The 27,523-nt window shown below is 46.0% G+C and overlaps 1 protein-coding gene across 2 annotated transcripts in view; it reads right to left on the minus strand.

The window, feature by feature from the left end:
* Positions 1–1,983: 1,983 nt before the first annotated feature.
* The window catches only part of LOC145356867 (transcription factor SOX-13-like), a 192,370-nt gene continuing 166,830 nt past the window's right edge, over positions 1,984–27,523 (minus strand). The window contains exons 9-15 of one of the 2 annotated variants that reach the window (XM_080209826.1): positions 26,945–27,110; positions 23,486–23,524; positions 17,168–17,283; positions 16,614–16,707; positions 16,173–16,340; positions 7,445–7,661; positions 1,984–4,445 (exon numbers count right to left, since the gene is read on the minus strand). In XM_080209826.1, coding sequence (XP_080065952.1) covers positions 4,160–4,445; positions 7,445–7,661; positions 16,173–16,340; positions 16,614–16,707; positions 17,168–17,283; positions 23,486–23,524; positions 26,945–27,110 — 1,086 coding nt within the window. In that variant the 3' untranslated portion in view covers positions 1,984–4,159. The remainder of the gene's footprint in view (positions 4,446–7,444; positions 7,662–16,172; positions 16,341–16,613; positions 16,708–17,167; positions 17,284–23,485; positions 23,525–26,944; positions 27,111–27,523) is intronic. The other variant, XM_080209827.1, reaches the window with a different exon arrangement.

A 27,523-nucleotide genomic window follows, 5' to 3' on the forward strand; every position in this document is an offset into this window, starting at 1 on the left:
TTTAAGTTCACAAGAATGACAGAGCTGTCCACATGGTGACAAAAGGGAGGGGGGGGCGGTGGGTTGGGGGGGGGAAGAGAGGAGAGAAAGGGAGCGAGAAAGAGAGCGAGAAGAAGAAAAAGAGACATACAAAAAGCAGGGGGTGAAAGCAAGAACAAAAAACCAAATTAAAAAGACAGAGGGTGGGAGGGATGGAGGAAGAGGATGAGTGACAGGAGGAGAGAGAAGGTGGAGAGGGATAGAGAACAGGGGAAAGGGGAAAGAGGTGGGGAGTCGGGAGAAGCCGAGAGAAAGAGAAAGAGATGAGACAGTTGGGAGAGAGGGGACAGGAGAAGGAGAAGAAAGAGAGGGGGAGGGGGAAAGAGATGGCACAGGAGAGTGAGAGAGAGAGAGCTGAAGAGAGTGAGAAAGGAAGAGATAGAGAGGGAGGGAGAGAGAGAGAGAGAGAGTAAGTGAGAGAGAGAGAGAGAAAGAGAGAGAGAAAGAAAGGGATAGAGAGAAAGAAAAAGAGAGAGAGAAAGAAAGAGAGAGAGAGAAAGAAAGAGGGAGAGAGAAAGAGGGAGAGAGAAAGAAAGAGGGAGAGAGAGGGAAGGAAAGAGACAGAGAAAGAGAGAGAGAAAGAGAGGGACAGAGAAATGGGACAAAGATGAAGATGGGGAGAAGAGCAAGAGAGAGCTATGACCTAATGGAAAGGTCACACTGCCTTGGATAGCATTCTGAGTCACCTTGAAGAGCTAACTCCAAGAACCTGATCCCTGCTCTGTCCATCACTGAATCCGCAATTTTTGGGAAAATATCACCAACCAAAATGAAAAACATAATTTGGACAAAGTAAAGGTGGGAGACAATGACCCAAACAATGGAAAGACCCTTGTTAAAGGAGCAGGTGGGGGCTAATATTAAAATATAGGCACATTAATGATATCACTACAGCCTGAGCAACAGCGACTTAAATACAATGGAGCAGCGGCAGGCTTACGAGGGGTCTTGCCATTGGCTTTGGAGCCCATTCCTTTCACTCAAGGTGAATTCCGGGTGTTTCCAGACACTTGTCAATCGATTTAAATACGTTACTCTTGAATGGTGCCATTTCAGAAACTGTCCGTCCCAGAACACCTTAGCATTCAGAAATAAAAAAAGGGTCAATTTACTTTGCAGCCGCTTCCCGCCGTCACTGCACACCTTCAGCAGGTGCCTTCCAGAGTTTCACCGCGAGAGTTTGGGGAGCTCTAAGTGTCCTCTGTAATCGTAGCCACTGACCCTTCACTCTGCCCGATCGCACTCTGTTCAAAGCTGTGGTAAATTCAAATGATTGGGAGAAATACCCACCCACCAAACACCTTGGACTCCAATCCAAAGTGAAAAAAAGGGCTGAAAAAGGGAAGCAGGTCTTGCAAACAAAATAAATTAAACTCGTGGAACATGTCACCAGCTGCTTGTCAGCTGATATCAGTTCAGTGAGAATAAAGAACAAGAAAATTCTTGCTATTAAAACATACACACACACACTCACTCAGTAAACAGACTGTAATATGATTTTTTTTTTCCTTTATACAAATATTGACATCTATTTCAAAACATACTACTGAGTACCTGAGGGAAAAGAAGTTTTTTTTTTGAGAAAAGTCATCGAGTCTGGCAACGCGGCTCCAAACCTTTCCCTCCCAGTCAGGCCAACCTGTCTCGCGTGTAAAGTGGCCAACAGAGCAGACAACCACACCCCAGGGCCATTTCTCTTTTCAGCCAGGGAGCGAGCTGCCAACCAAACAAGAAGTGACCAGTGCTCTCCACGGTGGTCTCTTTCTTGGATTGCAAGCTCCGTGGGAATATGGTGGGGAACTGGGGGGTGAGAGAGGGGGTCTTCAGGAGGTTTCTAATCAGAATACTCCAGCCATTGAAAATGAGTGGATGGTAGGTATATGTGTATGTGTGTGTCCACATGCGTGTGTGTGTGTGTGTGTGTGTGTGTGTGTGTGTGTGTGTGTGTGTGTGTGTGGATGGCGTGTGTGAAGTTTAGCACATTTTGTTACTGACGCAAGTAGGCTTATATCAACACTGCAATGAAGTTACTGTGAAAATCCCACTCTGGCATCTGTTTGGGTACACTGAGGGAGAATTAGGTGTCAACGCAACTAAGCAGCACCTCTTTTGGACTGTGGGAGGAAACCGGAGCACCCGGAGGAAACCCACGCAGACACGGGGAGAATGTCGAGACTCCACACATCAGTGACCCAAGCTGGGAATTAAACCCAAATCCCCGGCACTATGAGGCAACAGTGCTAACCGCTGTGCCACCATGCCACCTATGACCATACAAAGCTGGTGTGTGCGAGGGTGGTGTGTGTGTGCATGCAAGAGTAGTGTGTGTATGCATGCAAGGGTGGAGTGTGTATGTGTGTGAGGGTGGTGTGTGCAAGAGTAGTGTGTTCGAGGGTGGTGTGTATGTGTGCATGCACATCTGTCATCTTACACGGGTCGAGGCAAATTAAAGGACTAAACAGCTGATGAATTTTACAATAACCCAAATTAGAAATGTTGATTTTGCCAAGTTAAATACTGCATCTGTATCCCAATAATCAAATGGGTTTCATTAGCTCAGGTCAATAAGATTTCTCTCCCACAGCCAACAAGGTGAATAATGGAATTCTCTCCAATAAGTGCAATTCCTGGGAGGTTAGGGTGGAAATCTGACCAATGCTTCTAAGTGTGAGGCAGCCAACTGCTCAAGCAATGACGCCTGTCCGCAACACGGCATCTAAACCACCCCTCAACTCCCTTCCTTCTGCAGTCCTTTCTTGACGTGCTTCCTCAGTGTAGCTTGTAACGGGCAGAGAGATAGGAGAGACAAATGGCCCCAAATGTTATTCTGCAGATCTATAATCCCTTGTTACTTTCTCCAGAAAGCAGATCTCTTGGAAACCGTCCCATTATGCCTCAGTAACAGTGACAATTCTTCTGCTCTGAATCTCGCACCAAGGGGATTAGGATTAGATCACAGCAGCTTTGGTAGCATCTACGTTGAGAGAAGTCTCTTAAACGATCGAGGCCTTAAAGATTTGTATGGAATAAGGAAGGAAAATCAGTTTCCACTGGTGTTGGGGTGGGAAACAGAGGGCACACGCTTGAACTGGCAATGGAAACAGAGGGACAAATGCTTTCTTTAATTAAAAAAAAATGCAGTGAGTTACGACGATCTGGAATGTTTTGATGGAAATAGAACCTAATAATTTTTAAAAGGTGGTTGGATAAATACTTGGAAAGGAATAAATTGCCTGGTTGTGGGGTAAGGATGGGAAACCGGGACAAACTGGATAGATCTGAGTAAGAGCTAGCACAAGCCAAATAGAGCTCGCCAGAAGGCAGCACCTTTTAACCTCACAACCACTACCACCTAGAAGGGCAAGGGCAGCAGACACGGACATCGCCTCCTGGAAGTTCCTTTCCAAGCCACATTGACTTGATCACCATTCCTTCACTATCGCTGGGGTCAGGATTCTGGAACTCCCTCTCTAACAGCACTGTGGGTGTATCTACACCACATGGACTGCAGCGGTTCAAGAATTCAGCTCCCAAACAATGTCTCAAGGGCAACAAGTTCTGGCCTAGCCTGTGCGAGGCCCGCCAATGCCCACATCTCACAAATGAATAAACAAATTCATGTTCTCCACACGTGCTGCATCTTTCTACGCCAAGCGATCGGAATGAGGGCTGATGGGGAAAGCTGAAATGATTGGGCACTCAAACCGTGTCGAAATATAACTGGTGATGATGGAGCCCTGAGCTGCGATGGAGGAGGACCATCAGGGCCCTTGGTGGAGTGTACATGTGAAGTTACTGAAATTCAGAGTTCCCTATAGGTATGGATACTATTTTAATTAGCCCAATCCAGCAGAGGCTCATCTGTCTCTGCCTTGGACCCTAGCAATCTCATCAACTGGTCCACAAAATAGGCACATTTAGGATGAGGTAGAGGATGGTTGTTTAACCGCTCCCCCCCCCAATCCCACTCCCCCAGTGTGTTCCAAAACCTGCACGGTGAGAACTTTCCCAGTAGCTCTGCTCGATGGTTGGCCAGGGTACAACAGGACATACGTTAGCCCATCTGTGCTCGAAAGGTTCAAGTCTGTAACCTTTGCCGACAAAGTTAGAGGTGAGAGAGTTAGTCCGCAAGGACCACCAGTTCGCCGTCGCTGCGATATTCCACATCGGAGTCGTCCTCCTCACCGTACTCGTATATTTCACCATTGGTGTCGTTCAGGTGCATCTCCTTCATGTCTCCCTGCTCCGATTTGAGACTCCGAGTGTTGAGGATTACGGGCATGCTGGGATCTGGGCTGCAGGATCGATAGTGTTCCGACACCGCTGGCTGTACAGGAATAGGGTTCATCCCAATCTGTCCGGGGTACATCATGTCTGAGGGGTGCAGGTGAACTTGATCCGGTTGCCTGCATGGGGAGCGACAAAGGATTAGAAACTCTTCATGTAAACACACTGTGATACATCAATGAGCAACACCAATAGAAAGATGGTGTGTCCCAAATCCAAAAGGGACTTCTACTTTCATCACACTACGTGCCAGTCAGTGAGTTGCACTCATGCCTCGGAGTCAGAACGTCCCACTCCAGAGGCTTAGGCTGAGACTCCAGTGCAGTATTGAGGGAGGGTTGCACTGCTGGAGGTGCCAACTTTCAACTGAGGCCTTAAACTGAGTGCCCTCTTGGTTGGGACATAAAAGAATCCATGGCACTATTCTGAAGGGCATGCAAACACATGAATTAGGAGCTGTAGGCTGCTCAGTCCCTCGAGCCTGTTTCACCAGGTTGATTGCAACCTCAATTCCACATTCCAACATACACACAATAACCTTTCACCCCCCTCGCTTATCAAAAACCTATTCACCTTTAACTTCAGTGTTCAAAGACTCTGCTTCCGCTGCCTTGCAAGGAAGAGTTCCCTCTGAGCAACAAACCTCTCCCCATCTCCTTTTTAAATGAGTAAGCCCTTATTTTTAAACAACCCTTTATTTTTAAATTTTAGACCCCCCGCCAGCTCTCGATTCTCCCACACGTGGAAACATTCTCTCCACATCCACCCTGTCAAGACCCCACCCTAGGATTTTATGTTTCAGTCAAGTCGCCTCTTTCTCTTCAAAGCTCCAGTGCATACAAGCCTAATCTGTCCAGCCGTTCCTCATAAGACAACCTGCCCATTCCAGGTATTAGTCTGGTAAACCTTCTCAGAACTTCTTCCAACACGTTATTCCTTCAATAAGGATTCCAATAGTATACCAAGCATTCCAACTGTGATCTCACCAACAAAGCCTACACTCTGCTTTTGCATTCAATTCCCTTTGCAACAAACAATAACATTTTTTAGCTTTCCTAGATACTTGTTCAACTTGCGTACTAACTTTCTGGGGACATCCAAATCTCTCTATGTCTCAAAGAGCTCCAATCTCTCACTGTTTCGACAATTCATTTTATTCACTTATATTGGGGGTCACTGGTTAGACCAGTATTTATTGCCAATCCTAACTGCCCTCTAGAAGATGGTGGCGAGCTGCCTTCTTGAAAGACTGAGGTCCCTGTGGAGTAGGTCTACCCGCTGTGCTGTTAGGGAGGGAGTTTCAGGATTTTGACCCAGTGACAGAGAAAGAACAGCGATATATTTCCAAGTCAGGATGTGGAGTGAATTGGAGGGGAAATTGTGTGGTGGTGCTCCCAATGCACCTCCCGCCCTCTTCCTTCTAGATGTAGCTGTCATAGATTTGGGAGATGCTGCTTAAGGAGCCTTGCTGAGTTCTCACTAATGAAACACACTGCTGCTACTGTACATTGGCGTGGGGGGAGTGAATGTTTGTGGAAGGAGTGTCAATCAGAGGCTGCTTTGTTTTGAATGGTGTCGAGCTTCTAGGGTGACACTTGTTGAAATTGTATAAGGCATTGGTAAGGCCACACTTGGAATAATGTGTACAGCTCTGGTCACCCTGTTACAGAAAGGATATTACTAAACTAGAAAGAGTGCAGAAAAGATTTACTAGGATGCCACCGGGACTTGATGGTTTGAGTTGTAGGGAGAGATTGGATATTTTTCCCTGGAGCTCAGGAGACTTAGGGGTGATCTCATAGAAGTCTATAAAATAATGAGGGGCATAGACAACGTAGATAGTCAACATCTTTTCCCAAAGGTCAGGGAGTCTAAAACTAGAGGGCATAGGTTTAAGGAGAGAGGGTAAAGATACAAAAGGGCCCAGAGGGTGATGAGTGTCTGGAGCAAGCTGCCAGAGGCAGTAGTAGAAACAGGTACAATTCTGTCGTTTAAAAAGCATTTAGACAGTCACATGGGCAAGCTGGGTGTAGAGGGATATGGGCCAAATGTGGGCAGTTAGGACTAGCTTAGTGGTTTAAATAAAAAGGCATGGATAAATTGGGCTAAAGGGCCTGTTTCCATACTGTAAACCTCTATGACTCTAGGTCAAGGGCAATGCTGGAGAATTATTGGACTCAATACACCAACAAACCTCAAGTAACTGGTTTCCTCTATACAGATAGCTCTCTTTGGTCTACATCGACTTGACCAAGCTAGCATAGACAGGCGAAAATCTGTGCCTCTTACTAAAAGCAGCATGGTGGCACAGTGGTTAGCACTGCTGCCTCACAGCGCCAAGGACACGGATTCAATTCCCGGCTTGGGTCACTGTCTGTGCGGAGGATGCATCTTCTCCCCGTGTCTGCATGGGTTTCCTCTGGGCACCCCAGTTTCTTCCCACAGTCCGAAAGACGTGCTAGTTAGGTGCACTGGTTAAATTCTCCCTCAGTGTACCCAAACAGGTGATAGAATGTGGTGACTAGGGGATTTTCATAGTAATTTCACTGCAGTGTTAATGTACACCTACTTGTGACAATGATAAATAAACCTTAAAGTTGAAGTGGGCATGTGGGTAAGGGAAATGGTTGCACCCAGTAAGATGCCCTTTAGTTTGGAGTCACCAGTTGACGGCCATTGGCAATGAATAATAGCTACCGAGGTGCAAAGTGATATAAAGAGAATAGTTCATAAAAGAATGTAGAATCCCCACAGTACAGAAGGAGGCCATTTGGCCCGTCGAGACTGCAGTGACCAAAATCTCGCCCAGGCTCTAACCCGTAACCCCACATATTTACACTGCTAATCCCCCTGACACTAGGGTCAACTTAGCATGGTCAATCAACTGAACCCGCACATTTTTGGACTGATAGCTGAATAATCCGGCAAAAAGTTACTCGGAGTCATTTTGACTCTTTGCGATAGGATGCTAGCCAATCAGAAGCCCACTTTAAATCATGCCCAATTTTTACTTCCACCGTCTTTCCAAAGGTGTGGGGGGAGCAACAGGAACGTGTGTTAACTTAGCTGCGAATGTCTCTCGTAAGTGCAGCTGTCGTTTGCCGCTGGAGATACTCACCCAACAGAATAACACTGCTGCACTTCCTGCCGCCTGTACTTCATCAAGGCCTTGTATTCCCCAACCCTCAGCCTCTTTCCGTCCACAATGCAGGTCCGCTTAGGCCGAGGCTTGTACTTGTAGTCTGGATATTTCTCCAGGTGCTGTCGACTCAACCTTGCTTGTTCCTCGTAGTACGGCTGCTTCTCAACGTTTGACATCGATTTCCAACGGGATCCTAAAGTCAGAGATACTTCATTATCAACAGGTGTCATCGAGAACAAGGCCATTCATTAGACTGCACCACTAACCCCAGGGTGGAACTCAGGAAGCTCATTGGGATTCCAACCAGGATAATATATCAAACCAACAACAGATTTTCCATGGACTGCAAAAGCGCTTCAAAAATTTTAATTCCACTACAAGTAAGCTGGATATCTTGGAGAAATGTGGAGCTACATCTGTACAAAGCCCTGTTTAGACTACGTTTGAATATCATGCCTTAGGAAAGACATATTGGGTGGAATCTTGCGCTCTCGCTGGTGATGAGATGGGAGGCAGGTAAGGCGTACAGTTAGGTGGGATGATGGAGTATTAGAATCTCACCGTCTCCATGCCACTGGGCTGGAAGGGCCATGGTTGAGGTTCCCACCTATCCACCAATTTTTTTTTAAATTAATTCATGAGACGAGTGTCACTGGCTGGCCAGCATTTATTGCCCATCCCGAGTTACCTGAGAGCAGTTGAGAGTCAACCACATTGCTGTGGCTCTGGAGTCACACGTAGGCCAGACCAGGTAAGGGCGGCAGGTTTCCTTCCCTAAAGTACATTACTGAACCAGATGGGTTTTTCCGGTAATCAACAATGGTTTTGTGGTCATCAGTAGATTCTTAAATCCAGATTTTTTTTTCAATTTAATTCAAATTCTACCATCTGTGGCGGTGGGATTCAAACTCGGGGTCCCCAGAACGTTAGATGAGTTCTGGATTAATATTCTAGCGATAATACCACTGGCCATCACCTCCCCTTCAGAGTCATTTAAGGGCCTTATTTCGCCCCCACTGGCATAAATCCTTCACCACAGGTAAAACTGTGTGGGCTGCTTGTCACCTCCAGGGGGTGCTCCCTTGATGAAAGGCACTCAGCAAGAGAGGGACTGGGCATCGAGAAGGGGGGAGTCCACCATCCTTGCTACTGACTACCCTACACCCCTCACCCTGCGACCCCACCCCATGAAGCCTCACCCCCCCCCACCCCATATCATTACTGATGAGGCCTGGGTTGCTCTGCAATCCTGGGACTCAAGTAGATGTCTTTATTGCCTGGCAGCACTCACCACCTCCACTGTGGCACTGGTGAGTAAGTGTCACTGGCCTCACACCTCTACCCTCAGGGGTCCTGCTTATAGGGGAAGGCTTTACCACTGTCTAATTGGCAAGTCTTAGATCATAAGAACATAAGAAATAGGAGCAGGAGTAGGCCATCTAGCCCTTCGAGCCTGCCCCGCCATTCAATAAGATCATAAGTCTTCCACAAAAGAGTCTCCAATTGGCTCTTCAACTGACTGGACAGACTCTTGACATCTTGGTATGGTGGCACAGTGGTTAGCACTGCTGCCTCACAGCACCAAGGACCTGGGTTCGATGCCCGGCTTGGGTGACCGTCTGTTTGGAACCTAAATGTTCTCCCCGTGTCTGTGTGGGTTTCCTCCGAGTGCTCCGGGTTCCTCCCACAGTCCGAAAGACGTGCCGGTTAGGGTGCATTAGCCAGGCTAAATTCCCCCTCAGTGTACCCATATAGGCACTGGAGCATGGCGACTAGGGGATTTTCACAGTAACTTCACTGCAGTGTTAATGTAAGCCAACTTGTGACACTAATAAATAAACTTTTAAAAACAAGAATCCACCCATTGGCCTTGGAGGGAATGTAACATCATTTATCAAAATGGTATCTGGACTTTAAGTGTTAAATTAAGAGGAGGGATTCTCCTCTGGGTAAATCTGGGTATTTAGAATGCCAAAGGCAATTTGAACAAATTTAAAGATAGGTTAAGAAATACTTCTGCATTCAAAGGATGGGACAAGTCTGGACCTCTCTTCCACACAGAGCCACTGATGCGAGATTAATTATTCATTTGAAATGGGGGTGGTGGGGTGGTGGTAGTGAGGTGGGGCACGTAAACAAAGACCCGAGATGCTTCTGCTTAAATGTTTGACTTAGTTCAAGAGTTCTACAAATGGCAAATAAACACAGACAAAAGACAGCGCTTTACATTCAGTCCATTAAACATTCAGCCCAGCCGCTCGATCCAAACAAAAGTCAGGGGAAAATGCTACACGACACATACCACACAGGCCCTACACAATACAGGCTAGGCTTCTAAAACATGCAACTGCTTCTGAGAACTCCCAGGCACAGACAGTACACGTTAGATGCAGAATAAATCTGTTGCAATGCAGCTCTAACAAAGTGCCTTCAGTCTCAGGGGATTACTCCTTCTAATTAGCCACCGTGGCCATTTCCTAGTCCCACAACAACAACTTGCATTTATGTAGCGCCTTCAACTTGGTAAAATGTGCCCCGGGGCTCCACAAGGGTGTTAGAAGAAAGTGAATACTGAGCTATACAGGATGCTACACTAGGTCGGATGAGAAAAGGCTGGTTTAAATGTACATCTTAAAACAGGGATAGCAGTGGAAGAAGGTTTATTTCATTCATTTTTCAGATGTGGGCGCCGCTGGCTAGGCCAGCATTTATTGCTCATCCCTAGAGGTGGGAACCTGGAGCTCAGTGCTTGAAAGGACGGCAAAGGTGGGAACCCTCACAACATTTAAGAATAATTTAGATAAGCAATTTAAATGGCAAAGCGTACAAGGCTATGGGCCAAGTGCTGGGAAATGGGATTGGAATAGATAGGTGCTTGACTGCCAGCGTAGATACAATGGGCCGAAGGGCCTCTTTCTGTGCTGCAAAGCCCTATGACTTTAACTGTCCTTTAACTAAATGGCTTACTAGGCCAATTCAGAGGTCATTCAGGATGGAGATTCAAGATGTGCAAACTCCACATGGTGGACTTTGCACATTCTCCCCATGTTTGCATGGGCTTCTTCCAGTTTCCTCGTACAATCCAATGGTGTACGGGTTAGGTGTGTTGGCCATACTAAATTGCCCCTTAGTGTCCTGGGATGCGTAGGTAAGAGGGATTAGTGGGGTTATGGTGATAGGACCTAGGTGGGATTGTTGTCAGTGCAGACTCAATGGGCTAAAGGGCTTCTTCTGCACTATAGGGTTTCTTTGATTGTTATGGGTCTAGTGTCACATGTAGGCCAGACCAAGTAAGGATAGCAGATTTCCTTCTTGAAAGGACATTTAGTGATGGGTTTTTATAGCAATGGTTTCATGGTCATCATTTAACCTATAATTCCAATATTAAAAATATATTGAATTCAAATTTCACGCTCTGTCATGGTGGGATTCAAACCCAGGCCCCCATTCGTTGTGGATTCCCTGGGCCTCTGGATCCAGTGATAATGCAACTACACCAAAGGCACAGCCGCAAGCTCAGGGTGAATGGAAACGGAGATGGGCCTGAGGTCAGAATTGGAGGAGCAGAGGATTTTGGGAGGATTGGAGGGCATGAGGTGGTGATAGAGATAGGGAGAGGAAAGTCCATGCTGGGGTCTGGAGTACGAGGATGAGATTTTTTAAATTCAAGGTGATGCCAGGCCAGGAGCCAGTGTGGGTTAACAAGCAGAGGAGTGATGGGAGAATGGGACATGGTATCACATTTCTGTGGGCCAATTCTAATTTGTAAGTGGCTGGGTGCTGTGGAGCCTACATCCACAGTGGAACGGGGCTGCAACTATTCACTAACTAGATGCCATGGAGCTGCTCACCACTAGGTGGGTTCTAGCCAGGTCTGAGAGGCAGCAGCCTATCATGCAAATATGAATGGATTTGACACCTGTTAAAACTGTAGTAACACCAAGATCATCTAATTAACAAGTGGAACTTGCTCTTGGAATGACAGCTATGCTTGAAGCACCTCCAATCCTCTCTCAGTATCCAGGTGTGACCTTTTAATGAGCTGCATTGATTTCTCTTATGGTCTGGGCAGCTTCTGTTTCCAGGGCAACACCGAGGAGTAGGCCAGAGTGTTCACGGCCAACCACGCCAGAGGGATTCTCTTGTCCCGTTGCAATGAATGGAGATTTGGCTGGGTGCTAAATTCTCCATCCAGCTTGTGGGGACGGGGACAGGGACACAGACGTGGACGGACAGATGGAGGGGGGCAGGAGCAGCTAGAAAATTCCGGCCAGTGTGTTTCCTAGACTGTTGTATCAATAAATATTTTAATTTCCCTCTTTCCTGCTGGAAGAGGAGTGGCAGAGATGCACTTGACAGAAATAGAGGATGTAAAAGAATCAAACATGGAGAGTGAGGGGCGAGTACTTTCAATGTATTATCTCCAGTTCCATACACGAGTAAAATTCTACTGGACGCTTTTTTCTCTCTATTTCTTCAACCTCCTTCATATTCATTTATTCACTTTTGTAACTTTCCATTGATATAACTCCTTAAATATGAAGTCCTTTCATTTATTAAATTCTGTATTCAGGAGGAGATAATTCTGCTAATCTCTCATCTCATCTTGTTCCACCCATTGTTACATTTTTAAATTATATTATCTGTTTGCTCAGGTCTAGTAAAGGATATCCATGCATCCTGTATTATAGGAAGCTCCCAGTGCCATGATGTAGCTCTGTTCCTGTACAATGACTCTCCCCATCCCACCACACATGCCCACCTATTCTGTGCCGTTATAAACTGACCCATTCTCCAAGAGCAGAACTTAATCCCAGGGTGCCCCAAGTACTTTTGAAGAGTAGTCAGTGTTGTAATGAAGGGAAATGCAGCACCATATTTTACATAAAGGACAGTGAAATTAATGGCCAGCTCATGTGTTTTGGGCGATGATAGTTGAGAGATCATTCCTTTTCTCTTCCTCAAATACGATGTGGAGATGCTGGTGTTGGGTTGGGTGGGCAAAGTAAGGAGTCTCACAACAGAAGACCCTCAACTATGTCTTTGCCTACATATGCAGTGTTTGTGAACTAACTTCCACTCACTTGGTGAAGGGGCAGCGCTCTGAAAGCTCGTGATTCCAAATAAACCTGCTGGACTTTAACCTGGTGTTGAGAGACTTCTTATTCTGCCTTCCTCAAATAGGTTTGCAGAATTTTATAACCTCCAATTCCAGCTGGGGAGACAGTGGCCTAGTGGCATTGGCACTGTAACCCAGAGACCCAAGGTAATGTTCTGGGGATGAAATTTGAATTCAATAAAATCTAATGATGACCACGAAACCTGTAATGACTTCAGCCAGGCTAATGGGGTTGGCTTGCTAGAGTATGAACTGCCTGATGAGTCCTGATTGATGGTTAAATGAGGGAGCCTCATGCTTCCTGTTTAAAGCAGGTGTGTCAGGCTCCCAGCCTGCATTCAGCGTGGAGCTACTGGAGAGTTGGCTGTGTACAGATTTATGGTGTAAATAAAGTAACTTGGTGACGGTACTTTTCGCCTCCGTGGAGTTATTACATCATTATCCATTGGTTCACCAATAGGGAAGGAAAACAGCCATCCTTACCTGGTCTGGCCTATGTGTGACTCCAGATACACAACAATGTGGTTGACTCTTAAATGCCCTCAGTAAATGCTGACCTAGCCAATGACACCCACTTCCCCTGAACGAATATATTAAAAAAAGGGTCTCAGATTAACATCGCATCCCTCAGAATCGGCCTTAGCAGCGTACTCAGTCCTCCAGGGGGTCTGAGTCCAAGGTGCTACCTACTGAGCTGAAGTTGAGACAATAGCAAGCACTTGTCCAAAAGGTACTTCACTTGACCAGGTGGAAACCTGCACCGCTCAAAGAACATTACCTAAAACAGAGTAGCTAACAATACATGTCGCAGCCCTTGGTGCACCGCCACAGTCACCTATCCAATCGCAATCACTGTGCCGCAGTTAATTATCATTCGCGGAGCACTTTGCAATGTTGTTGAAAGGTGTATTAAGGAGCTGCGTAAATACAAAGCTTTGTGCTTCTCGTACAAAAGGAACAAACTTCCATTCATAGCAGCAGCACATTGACAGAGCATTTTGTGTCAGACAATGGAAAGAATTGGTATCCATGGCAGAGCAAGTTTGTCTCCTCAAAAGCGTCACACCCAAAGACAAACAAGGTAGCACCATTACCTTTCTGCACTGATAAAGCAAAGCCGTGCATAAAAAAAACTTCACGCCCATAAAAATAACACGGATTAGATGCAGACGATAAAACATTATTGCATTGATTGATGGTTTACACTGCACCCGGCTAGAGCACAAGGAGCTGCTTGTAAACATGTTAGTCTCATCCCTCAACCTGGTGTTATATTTACACTCTTGGGTTCTATGTTCACTGTCGTACTGCAGTCATGTGCTGGCTAACAACGCATCAGGCAGTGGAATAGTGGGTATTGTCGTTGGACTAGTAACTCAGAGAACCAAGGAAATACCCGGGTTCAAATCCCACCATGGCTAATGATGAAATTTGAATTCAATAAAAGTCTAATGAAATCATTGCAGGTCTGACAGAGAATAGAGCCAACGTTTCGAGTCTAGATGACCCTTCAACATCTAGGGCCATCTAGACTTGAAACATTGGCTCTTTTCTCTCCCCACAGATGCTGTCAGACCTGCTGAGATTTTCCAGCATTTTCTGCTTTTGTTTCAGATTCCAGCATCTGCAATATTTCGCTTTTATCATGAAATCAGTGTCCATTGTCATTAAAAACCCATCTGGTTCACTAATAGTTATCAGTCTACCAACCAGATAGACAGAATTTTGTGTCAAAAGTGTGATTATTTATAAGCTTATGGGAACCGGAAAACATATTAGGTAAAATTTTCCCCTGCCACCCGCTATGATTCCCGTGGTGGGCTGGACAAGATCATGCAAAATTCTATGAACCTCAGGCGGAATCTTCCAATCTTGGGGCGAGAGCGGAAAATTCCACCCAACACGTTTAAAATCTGTGTCCATTTCCAACGAAAGGCTTAACCCAATCAGTGTTAGATTATCTGGAACCTGTGCAAAGGTGCCTGAATATCAAGTGGGCCATCACTGAATGCAGTATCAAGTAAGTCAGCCAAATAAGCAGAAGAATCTTCTTGAGATTGGGTGTTCCAGTGTATATTTTATAGATTTAGGGCGCAGTGATAGACCAATAATCACTCACCCAGACTGATGCACTGGGGACCTGGCTACTAATCCCATTATGGCTGATGGTGAAACGCAAATTAAATTTTTTTAAAAATCTGGAATTAAAGTCTGACCGTGAACATTTGTCGTAAAAACCCATTTGGTTCACTAATGTCGTTTAGGGAAGGAAACCTTACCCAGTCTGGTCTACATGTGACTCCAGATCCACAGCAATGTGGTTGACTCTTAAATGCCCTTAGGGATGGGCAATAAGTGCTGGCCCAGCCAGTGACACCCACATCCCACGAGCGAACGAATGAAGCGACGGAGGTCGAGGAGAGACCTGATAGAAGTCTATAAAACTATGAGAGGTACAGACAGAGTGGATAGTCAAAAGCTTTTTCCTAGGGTGAAAGAGTCAATTACTAGGGGGCACAGGTTTAAGGTGCGAGGGGCAAGGTTTAAAAGAGATGTACGGGGCAGATTTTTTACACAGAGGATGGTGGGTGCCTGGAACACATTGCCAGGGAGGTAGTGGAAGCAGACATAGTAGTGGCTTTTAAGGGGCATCTTGACAAGTACATGAATGAGATGGGAATAGAGGGATATGGTCCCAGGAAGGGTAGGGGGCTTTAGTGAAGTCAGGCAGCATGGTTGGTGCAGGCTTGGAGGGAATATACAATCCTCCTTTGAAAATAAGGAGGATTGTATATTCTTTCAATTCACAATCTCCTCTGGAGGGCGAGTGTATTCTCTAGGTTTTAAGGAGGCTAGGGCGAGTTTTGCAATGATCAAGGACCTTGGCTGGATGAGCTCTATCGGAATAGGGCCGCTGGATAGAAGATTTTGTTGTCCTCCAGGCTTTCGAGATGCCCCCCCCAAGCCAGAATTTTACACTGATCGAGAGGGTGCGTACCCACCCCAGAAGGACTCAATGTCATTGTGCTTGTGCATAACATTACGACCAGCGGATACATGTGGGAGTCCGAAGTGGGCAATTAAGCCCATAAAGGTGGCACAACTCATCCACCTTTGTTGGCAACCAGGTCAGGCAACCTTCATAGCAAACTGGTGCCAGGGCAGGATAAAACGTCCATATTCTTCCATGGGATGTGGGCATCACAAAGCTTGCAATAAATGTCAGTCCAGCCAAATCGCTCTTGGCTAATTAGGCCTTTTCAGAGGGGCATTTAAGAGTCAACTACATTGCTGTGGGCAAGAAACAATCGCCAAAATCTTAATGCCATTTATGCCACGGGAAACGCATGGTCCTCCCAACAGTGCACCCCCCCCGTTGCGGGTTCTCTGGCAGTGAGGGCTGCGTTCAACGGGACATCCCGTTGACAATGGTGGGATCACGAGATCCTGTTGCCAGCAAATAGCACGCTGACTCCTGCCGTCACGAAACGCACCGCGGAGGGGGAGGGAAATCCCCCCCATTGTCTTCCCTCGGGTTTGTGCCACATCTAAGTGCTCCCGTTGGATTGTGGGCTGCCCCCTTACCCAATATCTTGCTGATGCTGGAGTTGTGCATGTCAGGGTAAGTCTGAAGAATCTTCCTTCGTTCGTCTTTTGCCCACACCATGAATGCATTCATTGGTCGTTTGATGTGTTCGTGGTTGCCGCCACCTCTGGATTCATAGCCTTTTGACCCGGACAGAGTCAAATTTCCTGATATAAAACGAGACAAAAAAAAAATGAACGAATCAGGACACCTGAGGATTTTTATTGAGCTAGAACAGAGCATGTAAGCTTGTGTTTGGACGATAAAAATAAAGAATATTTCTTCAGATAGAAAAACTAGCAGAAGATGAATATCATATAGGATCACTGAGGTGTAAGGAACAGCCATTGTATTTAGCACCCGATGTCTGGAGGCAAATTAAAATGGCTGCCCATACTCAAAATGGCTGCCCATGCTCATTGCACTATTGTGTTACACACCTTCAGAGTCATTACTGCTGTTAAAATCTTCATTCCCACTTGCTGCTTTTCCATCATCTTGTTTTGCGAGGGGCGACTCTGTCACTCTTGAATCCTGAAAGGTATGAGGTTGCGGCTGCGTTAGAGTCAATAATTTAAGGAGAATATGGTGGTGTTTCCCTTCCCACATCTGAAAACTTGGCAGTGAACACACTGCCACTGATAACTGGCTCCCCACAGTCATTCAACAAGCTGGAGGTGAGTGTTCTACTCTTCAGTCTGAATGGCCAACAGCTATCTAGCCCCAGAAGTGCCAGAAACTGCAGTGGATAGGACAGGGATTGTAAACAGTCTCCAGAATCTCAAACCCAGGACCAGAAAAGTTTTGAAGGTCTCAGGATGGGGAGAGGATGTGAGAGCGAGGCCTGGAAGGCATGGGCAGAGGGAAGGATAGGGGCATTGTTGGAGAGGAGAGGAGGTAGCATCTGCCGGGTCCTTGATAGACCTTTTGGGGGTGGTGGGCTTCTGATATTGGCCGAGCAAATTGAACTCTTCCCCCTCTGCCCAACACTGACCTTGTCCTTCCTGCTATTATTGGCAGCTGAATTTTCCATAGCCCGGCTCTTCCCAAGGAAGATCTGCTTTGGACTCTGCATGGTCTTTCCAATGGCATCCTGCTCGATGGGATAACCTGGGGAGACAAAATAATCCAAACATGGAGTCAGGAAGACAATTCATTTAATTTCATGAACTTAAATTAAACTTGTGCGAAGAGGTGAGGAAAGGACCCAGTTCTCCCACAGCAGCTGCAGAGGCAGGAGTTTCCGAATACCAATGAAAGATTGGTTTCAGTCAAGGAGAAAGGAAGTATGTTCCTGGTGTAGGATATTACTATCGCTTACTCAGCGAGACCTGATATATGGACCATTGTTGAGGACAGGATTGAATTCAGCTGTAGTACTCTCTCGTGTACATGACAAAACTGAGCGTGAAGCCAACACATGAGTGGGCTTCTTGGCTCTGATAGACCTGCACCTCTGTCATGGAGAGGACTTAGAAGGGGATATCGAGAGGAGGTGAACTGGAGTGGAAGACAAAGTGTCGGAAAAGGGGAGATTAGTCAGGATTTGGTAGTGCACTGGCTATGTTGTTGAACTACCCATCTAGAGACCTAGGGGGCAGCACTGGGGTTAGCACTGCTGCCTCACAGCGCCAAGGATCTGGGTTCAATTCCAGGCTTGGGTCACTGTCTATGGAGAGTCTGCACGTTTTTGCTGTGTCTGTGCAGTTTTCCTCTGGCTGCTCCAGTTTCCTCTCTCTGATGTGCTGGTTAGATGCATTGGCCATGCTAAATTCTCCCTCAGTGTACCCAAACAGGCATCAGAGTGTGTCAACTGTGGATTTTCACAGTAGCTTCATTGCAGTGTTAATATAAGCTTACTTGTGACACTAATAAATAAACTAAATTAAATAAAGGATTATAACCCAGAGAATGACTGCACAAATGCCACCATGACTGTTTGAGAATTTGGTTTCAGTTTATTGTAAAAATCTGGAAATAAAATGATTTAGTACTGCTAAGTGCAGATTAAAAGCTACAGACTATTTCAAAGACCTAACTAATTCATTAATGTCCTTTAGAATGGAAGAAAACCTGCCGTCATTAGCCAGCCTGGTCAACATGTGACTCCAGGCCCGCAGCAACAATGGCGGACTCATGGCTGCTTCTGAAGGCTCCTAATGAAGCCACAGAATTCTATCAAAATCACTATTGTGGTTCAAGAAGGCAGCCTCACCCCCAGTTTCTCAGGACATTTTAGGGAGGAACAAGAAATACCCACCTTGCCAGCGATGCCCCGGTTCCAAGAATTGATTTTGCTTTCAAAATTGGGAATACTCCAATAATGGACAACCTAGGCTGGCGAGTGGGTCACATGAGTGGCCCTCCTTCATCTCAGTAGGCCCCAAGATCACAATCAGGCTTATTCACCAACTATGACTCTCAAATATAATTGATTACATTTAATACATGCCATATATTTCATAACAAGTTATAGAAAATGCTTCACCATCCATATAGGGGTCATAGTTTAAGGATAAGGTGTAAACCTTTTAGAACTGAAGTTAGGAGAAATTTCTTCACCCAGAGGGTGGTGAATGTGTGGGATTCACTCCTACAAAAAGTAGTTGAGGTCAAAATGTTGTCTGATTTCAAGAAGAAATTTGATATATCTCTTGGGGTCAAAGGGATCAGGCAATGCAGGTGGAGAAGGTAGCCAAGAAGGCATATGGCATGCTTGCCTTCATCGGCTGGGGTACAGAGTTTAAAAATTGGCAAGTCATGTTGACGCTTTATTTACTAGAACGTTGCCTGGTTTGGAGGGCATTAGCTATGAGAAGGGGTTGGAGAAACTTAGTTTGTTCTCACTGTAGAGATGGAGGTTGAGGGGAGACCTGACAGAAGGCTACAAGATTATGAGAGGCGTGGACAGAGTGGACAGTCAGAAGCTTTTTTCCCAGGATGGAAGAGTCAATTACTAGGGGGCATAGGTTTAAGGTGCAAGGGGCAAGTTTTAAAGGAGATGTACGAGGCAGATTTTTTACACAGAGACTGGTGGGTGCCTGGAACTCATTGCCAGGGGATGTAGTGGAAGTGGATATGGTAGTAACTTTTAAGGGGCATCTCGACAAGTACATGAATGAGATGGGAATAGAGGGATATGATCCCTGGAAGCGTAGGGGGTTTTAGTTAAGTCAGGCAGCATGGTCAGTGCAGGCTTGGAGGACTGAAGGGCCTGTTCCTGTGCTATAACTTTCTTTGCTCTTTGATATTGAACTTGATGATCAGCCATGATCTAAATGAATGGCGCAGCAGGCTCGAAGGGCCGAATGGCCTACTCCTGATTCCAGTTTCTGTATTAATAGAACTGTAATTAACTCCAAGTAAAAAAAAAATAAATATTTATGCTTCATTAAGCAGAGAGAATGAACGGCTCTCACAGTCAATGTTGTGGGCAATGTGCACACACCTCACTTCCCCTTGCTTTATCACTTCAATCATACTGATAGGAAAAAGACGGAAACCAGCAGAATGTGGTAACCACGCACATGGGAAAGAGTCAACAGAATGTCTTGTGGGCTGCACTCAGAACCCTAGTAGGCCTCATGTGGCTGCAGGTTGTCCACCACTGCTTTCAAAGGCCCTGGAAAGGCATATCGACGTTTGCTCATCATCAGAAATAATAGCAATGGAAAAACTTCCCTTCCATTGTGCCAATTACATGCCAAAACGTTTTACAATCGAGTCTTTCAGCAGAGGTCAAACAAATTTCAAAGAAAGCTGAGAGGGTAGGAATGCTTGCGGCCTGCGGAAGAATTCTGGAAGATTACATTCTGAAAGGCAAGGTCTCGTTTATAAGAATGAGAGGTGGGCAGGTGGGAATTATGCTAAGGGAGGTGTGGCGATGATCCACCTCCTTGAACCACTGCCACCTGTGCGGTGAAGGTTTAACCACAGTGCGGTTAGGTGAGAACTTCCAGGATTTAATCCAGCGATAGTAACGGGATACTTATCCAAACAGAGGTGGTGTGTGGCTTGGGAGGGGAATTTTGAGGCAATGGGTTACCATGCGTCTACTGCCCTTGCATTTGTGGGAAGCGGAGGGGGTGCCTTCGGGAAGTGCTGTCAAAGAAGTCTTGGTGAGTTGCTGCAATTATATGGTCAATGTGCAAGCTCCAATTTATTACTGTTGCAAAAACAAAGACAAAGCATCAAGGCCTACAGGGGCATGTGGGACAGAGGAAGAGAGAAGACAAAGTAAATCAGGAAACAATGATTGAAGATTGTTGGAGTGTTGAAGAGATGTAAGGAAGCAAAATAAACTCATCTCTATTGTGGTTCTGGAGAAAGAGTCAGAATAGGAGAGAGGATAATGAGCCATGCATGATCTTGTCACAGTCCGAAAGCCTTCAACAGTGTACTTCACAGTTGAGGATAAGTAACGAAAGCAATTCTGAAATAGTAGCCATAGTAACATTGATAACATACAGACAGTGTGAAAAGCTAATGTTAAAAAGACAGAGGTCGGGATCGAGGGAAGAGAGGAACATCCATCAGAAAACAAGCTCTCACTTGAACCTTGGCAAAAAGTAAGCTCAAAAGAGCCTCCTCAGATCTGGGAGCCATATTTAAATCCTTGGCGTAGTGACTTCCGCTTTACACAGAGTTCAAAGTGGTCATGGTCAAATATTCAGGAAATAAAACCAAACGTTCTGGAGGCAGGGCTATAGGATTTGGACTTGAGATCAAAAGGACTGGAATGTCAATCAGAACAAATCCATATCAGAGAACAAAAGTGAAATTGCATTCAAAGCCCAGATCTTCCAAACATTTTACCCAATTTCAACGTAAGCTCTCCAGAGATGTAAAAATACTAAGTTTTGCCTGAGGAATGGTGGTGTTGTGGTGAAGGGAAAAGGGGAGTGGGATGGCGGGGGGAGGGGAGAAAGCGAGAGAGAGAGAGAGAGAGAGAGAGAGAGAGCACAAAAAGAGGCCATTGGGCCCGCACCAACTACAATCCCACCCAGGCCCTACTCCCATATCCCTATACATTTACCCACTAATCCCTCTAACCGCCACATCTCAGGACACTAAGGGGCAATTTTAGTACGGCCAATCAACCTAACCTGCACATCTTTGGACTGTGGGAGGAAACCCATGCAGACACGAGGAGAATATGCAAACTCCACACAGTCAGGAACCGGAGCTGGGAATCGAACCCAGGTCCCTAGACCTGTGAAGCAGCAGTGCTAACCACTGTGCTACCGTGCCACCCACAGTAGAGTCTATGTTGACTCTGTCAACTCCTCTCCAATTCCAGGACCATCTATCCTACTATTGACTAGTTAACCAGCCTGAGTTGAACACAGAGAGCAAGTGTGCAGAAGCAGCAAATTATTCCACCCTAGGGAAGGGGGAAATTATGCTTACACCTCTCCCTTCCCTAGTGCCCCAGGTGTTGCCATCTGCTGAACTTGTCCGTGTAATCATTCAATGTAGTTGAACGCTCAGCACCTGAGTTACAGTTGTCTCTGGGATCCTGACAATAACAGGAATCACGTGCTCAGCAGGTTTTGCCCTCAAATGGGAGAGTCGCTACACTGAAGACTTCAACATAATCATGCTTTAATCCAAAAGGAAGGACTGAGTGCAGTGTCAATTTACTCAAATTATACCTGACCTCTCTACTAGGAGGGATTAAACAAATATATGCTGTCATCCCTAGGATAAAGAATGTCAAGGGTTGATTTAATGAACATTTTCAAGATATTAAGATAGGATAGATAGATTTCCACTGGTTGGTGAATCTTGAGCTAGGAGCAAAGTCAAAAGATTTGAGGCAGATCCTTCAGCAACGAAACTAAGAAATGCTTCTTCATAAAGGGTAGCAGGAGTTTGCAATTTGTTTGCAAACATTATTGATTATTAATTTGAAATCAGAAATTGATAGATTTTGTTAACCAAGAGTAATAAAGTATATGGGGCAAAGTGGGCCTCTGGAGTTCAATCAGTCAGCACAGTGACACAGTGGCAAGCACTGCTGCCTCACAGCGCCAGGGACCCAGGTTCAATTCCGGCTTCAGGTCACTCTGTGTGGAGTTTGCACCTTCTCCCCGTCTCTACATGGGTTTCCTCAGTGTGCTCTGCTTTCTTCCCACAGTCCAAAGATGTGCGAGTTAGGTCAATTGGCCATGCTAAATTGACCCTAGTGTCAGGGGGATTAGCAGAGTAAATACCGTGGGGTTACAAGGATAGGGCCTGGGTGGGATTATTGTCGGTGCAGTCTCGATGGGCCGAATGGTGCACTGTAGGGACTCTATGATCAACCACAATTTCAGAGAATGGCTGAAGGGTGGCACGGTGGCACTGCTGCTTCACAGTGCCAGGGAGTCGGGTTCAATTCCCGGCTTGGGTCACTGTGTGAAGTTTGCACATTCTCCCAGTGTCTGCATGGGTTTCCTCCCACATTCTGAAACACGTGATGGTTAGGTCATTGACCCGAACAGGCGCCAGTCTGTGGTGAGTTGGGGAATTTCACAGCAACTTCATTGCAGTGGTAATGTAAGCTTCACTCGTGACCAGTAAATAAACTTTTACTTTAAAGGGGCGAAATGGCTTCCTTCTATTTCTATGTTCCAAACAAAAAATGTGTAATATTTAAGCAATCTGTTCAATTAGCAGGGAGGAATTTGCAACCTATTCCGAGTGCCAAGGCAATTTCAGGTTAGAATCTTTCTTTGGGTTACTTGGGAAATGCAGGTGTAACACTCCGATGCTAATGAAACAGATTAGAAGAGGGGCCGATCCAAGAAGAGCTTAGACCACACTCAGCGAACACACTGACCGAACAAGCGTGCGCTATCATTTCAACCTTCGATGCCTTTTATCCTTCCCTATGCTTGCAGAAAGGACACCGCCGCCTTCTGTATTCCTGCTTAACACAAAATCCCCTCCTCCTAACGCATTCAGCTATGCCTCGTCAAGTGAGTAACTGTTGTCACTCTCCCACTTCTAATGGTTTCACTGGCTGTACCCCCATCCCTGGTCCTCCTACGTTTGATGTAGAGATGCCGGCGTTGGACTGGGGTAAACACAGTAAGAAGTCTCACAACACCAGGTTAAAGTCCAACAAACTGGTTGGGCTTCAACCTGGTGTTGTGAGTCTTCTTGCTGTGATCTCCTATGTTTGAGCAGAGCAGTAGGTCAAACGATGGCTTTTGACTCATTGCTGGGGAGTCGTGCTGCATTCCCCAATACACCAACAAGATAAACAACAGCATTAAGGTGTTCTATCCAACTTACAAACAAGGTTAAAACATAAAAATTTACTGACCCCAGTGATTCCTCCAGAAAACTTCTTTACTTATCATTTCTATTGAAGAAAGGCAGTTGAAAAGGAGAGTTAGTACCCTATTAAACACAGAGATCTGAGCTAAACCCCACCCAACAGATCACCGCGTCAGTCGTGTACAGGCACACAGCCACATACTGCCGTGTGTATTAGGTGCAATGCTGGTCACTTGTACACAAAACTTCACACCTGCTTTTTTACCTTGGCTGCATCTTTGGAGCAAATGATTCAAAACTAGAACAAATATTGACAGATTTAAAAGTTTTTTTTAAAAGGTGCAGTTGTCAATAATCTTTCTTTGAGGAAGCCCGCTGTGCGTTATGGGTGACCAGGGAACAGATGTACCATTTCAGTGTAACAGAGGAAACTTCCTCCTCTTCAGAAAGTTTGGAACCACACAAAGCGATGGGAGGGGTAGGGGGAGGGGGTGGGTGGATTCACGGTTACAAGCCCCTGGACAGAGACTTCTGTCACCATTGAGGGCACCACGTACTGATGGTCAAGCACAGGAGAAACACACACTTGCAGGGACGATGCAGAAAGGTCAAGAACGCCTGCAAGATATTGGGCAGGATTTTCCCCAAAATATAGCTGTTGTCAAGTTCTGATGAAAACTGGTGTGTTAGGAACAGGCAGATTTTCCCTCCAGATGGTCTCCTGACAAAGAAAACTCTTGGGGAAGGGGAGGGTGTGTTTTGCACCATCATAACCGCAGGGCAGAGCCTAAAGACTCCAACAAAACCAGCTCCAGAGAGTGCCCGTTTCAAAGGTTACCTCAATCTCAAACTGAAGAGACAGGCCTCACTCCCCCTACCATCCCTATAGATATCAGGATCCCCAGAAATAAAGGGAAGACCCCCTAGCTCTCTACCTCAGAAGACCAACCTCCCCCCATCACTAAAGGTTTGGGTCATTCCCCACCCTTGCACCTAAACCATGCAGGTATCAGGGTGACTGCAACCCCCTTTCCCCTCCTGCATTCAGGGCATTGGGGCCCCCCAACTTCCAAGTCGCTGGCATCAGTTCCCCCTTAATTGCCAACCGCAGGGCATGTCCCCCCCTCCAAAAATACCCCACTATGGATCTGACTGTTGGCCTCACCAGCTGGCAATGCCAGTATCCTTGACCACCCGAGGGCTACACTGGCCTCTCCCCACCCCAGAGTGGCCACCTGACAGAGCTGTGGCGATTCCTGGGAACCTCTGACATAGTGTTAAACCACTTAATCAGATGCGAATGAATTTAAATTAATTCAAATCAGGTTCATCCCCTTCTTATTCTGAGATGTCTCTGCCACAAATCCCACACTATTCAAGAGTTTCTGGCTACGAAGGAATTGGTGCCTGTGACAGACAAGCCTGGAAAACTCCCCAGCCCCCGAATACATCATCGGTAGAGATTCGGTGAAAGATTGGCAAGCAGATAATATAAATTACAGGAGCACTGCCAAAAAAAAAAAGCCCCATCTGAGTGGCCACAGTTGGCCTGGATGAATGTATCAGGGGTGCAGTTGGCACATGGCAGAGTGTCCCACCTGGGAAAAAGCAGCAGTGGACTTACCAGATATGCTGCAGTGATTGGTTCAAGTATGTATGGATGGAGAGATCTAAGAACTTTGAGAACTGCTAAGTATTATATAACGAAGAAATTGATTTTATTTCAAGGCCATTTTAAGAATGAAAGAGACGTGGGCGTTCTATTTGAGATCAGATGAAATAGCCAAGTATCCACATGAACAAAGAGTGACTAAAAAGTAGAATCATCAAAAGCTAAGAGCTGCCAGATTTCTGATAGATAAAAGCATTGCATTGCAGAAAGGAACAGAAACAAGATTTTTGCTGCCCAGAGAAAGGTCAAGGTAGCGATGTTGCCAGCGAGGGAACTGAAGAACTGGAGGCGCAAGATCGAAGAGAAGTAGACAAAAGAGCCTAGATGTATGATCGTAATTAACGAGTGTGGATGTTTAATGAGGGACTTCCCATCTCAGTGCTGTTCATTTAGCTGAAGTTTGCTGGATTTTCATAACAAACTACCCCCTCAAGTCAAATCTTCTACGCACCCTCCCTAAAGACATTGTGAGTCAACCCACAGCACACGGACTGAAATCACAGAAACCCTACAGTACAGAAGGAGGCCATTTGGCCCATCACAGTACAGAAGGAGGCCATTTGGCCCATCTGGTCTGCACCGACCACAATCCCACCTAGGCCCTAGCCCAATATCCCTACATATTTTACCCACTAATCCCTCTAACCTACACATCTCAGGACACTAAGGGGCAATTTAAGCATGGCCAATCAACCTAACCCGCACATCTTTGGACTGTGGGAGGAAACCCATGCAGACACAAGGAGAATGTGCAAACTCCACACAGACAGTGACCCAAGCCGGGAATCGAACCCAGGTCCCTGCCGCCCACTCCAACTCACCACCAAGGCGGCAGCTCACCACCACCTTCTCAAGGGCAACTAGGGATGGGCAATAAATGCTGGCCTAGCCAGCGAAGCCCATGTCCCATGAATGAATACAAAAAAAATTAAACCTCATTGTACTGTGCCCTGTTGCCAATAACTCAAACTGCAATTTCACACAGTAAAGCAACACAATTTGTGCAAATACATCTCAAAAGGTTTTTGATGAAGTTGAGGTTTCAAATTCACAGCATTAAAATGTGACGTTGCCACAAGATGTGTTATAATTGGGATGGTTTGTATAAATCAGTGCTTTGTTGATCAAGTTTGCCAAAAGGCCTGTTCTTCAGAAAGAAAATGGGCAGAATTTTCCCCTCTCGCCCACTGTTAGAGGGCAGAACATGGTCCGTTGACCTCGGACAGGGTTTTCCAGTCTTGGGGTGAGCGCGGCTGGAAAATCCCGCCCGTTGTTAAGCCGGCTGATGTGCCCTTCCGGCAGTGGCACCTCATCATTGTCCTTTTCCATTGCAGAAAACAAAAATTAAAATCAATTGTGTAACAAAAGGCCAAAGTTTGGTTTAGATTATGTGTAGCAATGCTGCCCTGGACAAGTAAGTGTTGTGAGGGAGAAACGGATGTTTTTGGAGACAACTTTTGCAGCAGAGGTTGTGTAAGAGTTCCAGGAAAGATCAGATGGAATGGCCAAGAATATCAATGGATGACGGATGATCAAAGGTAAATTCAATGAAAGTATGAGCTGCTGGGTGCTGGTGAGACATCTGCTCATGTTGGGGTATTGATTCCGCAAGCTCAGATAGTCAGCCTTTCAGTACTTTGCCCATATTGCCATGTGTGAGCCTAATGATGCTGACAGGCTATTTGACCATACAGGCATCACAGCTAAAAAGTGTGAGACTGAATGGGCAACAATGTCACAGGCAGGAGCAGACTGCTCCCCCCTCCCCTCCCGCCTCGTTACTCCCCATCAATGGCGGCACAATCACAAAGACTTGTGCAAGTCTTCCCTTACCTCTGGTTAACAAGGATGTTGGTGTGCTGGATTGTAACTCTGTTGGCACCACATAATTTGATGGCGAGGGCCCTCTCCGGAGTTTGGCCTGGGGGGGTGAGGGAGACTTTGAAACGTCCGTACCTTTAGTCTTCGCTGTCAAATTTAGTGGCTGAGAGGCTTCCTCCTTAAAAGAAAGGAAAGATTAAATTAGATTAGAAGGAGCTTTGACAAAGGCTCATCTGGACTCGAAATGTCAGCTCTCTCTTCTCTCCATACAGATGCTGCCAGACCTGCTGAGATTTTCCAGTGTTTTCTCTTTTGGTTTTAGATTCCAGCATCCACACTCATACAGGCTTACAGCATGGAAACAGGCCCTTCGGCCCAACTTGTCCTTTTTTTAAAACCCCAAAGCTAATCCCAATTGCCCACATATGGCCCATATCCCTCTATACCCATCTTATCCATGTAACAACCAAAATGTTTTTTAAAAGACAAAATTGTACCTGCCTCTACTATCATCTCTGGCAGCTTGTTTCAGACACTCACCACCCTCTGTGTGAAAAAATTGCCCCTCTGGACACTTTCGTATCTCTCCCC

Source organism: Carcharhinus amblyrhynchos, chromosome 22, assembly GCF_965287045.1.
Source record: "Carcharhinus amblyrhynchos chromosome 22, sCarAmb.v2.hapA, whole genome shotgun sequence".
Taxonomy (NCBI): Eukaryota; Metazoa; Chordata; class Chondrichthyes; order Carcharhiniformes; family Carcharhinidae; genus Carcharhinus; species Carcharhinus amblyrhynchos.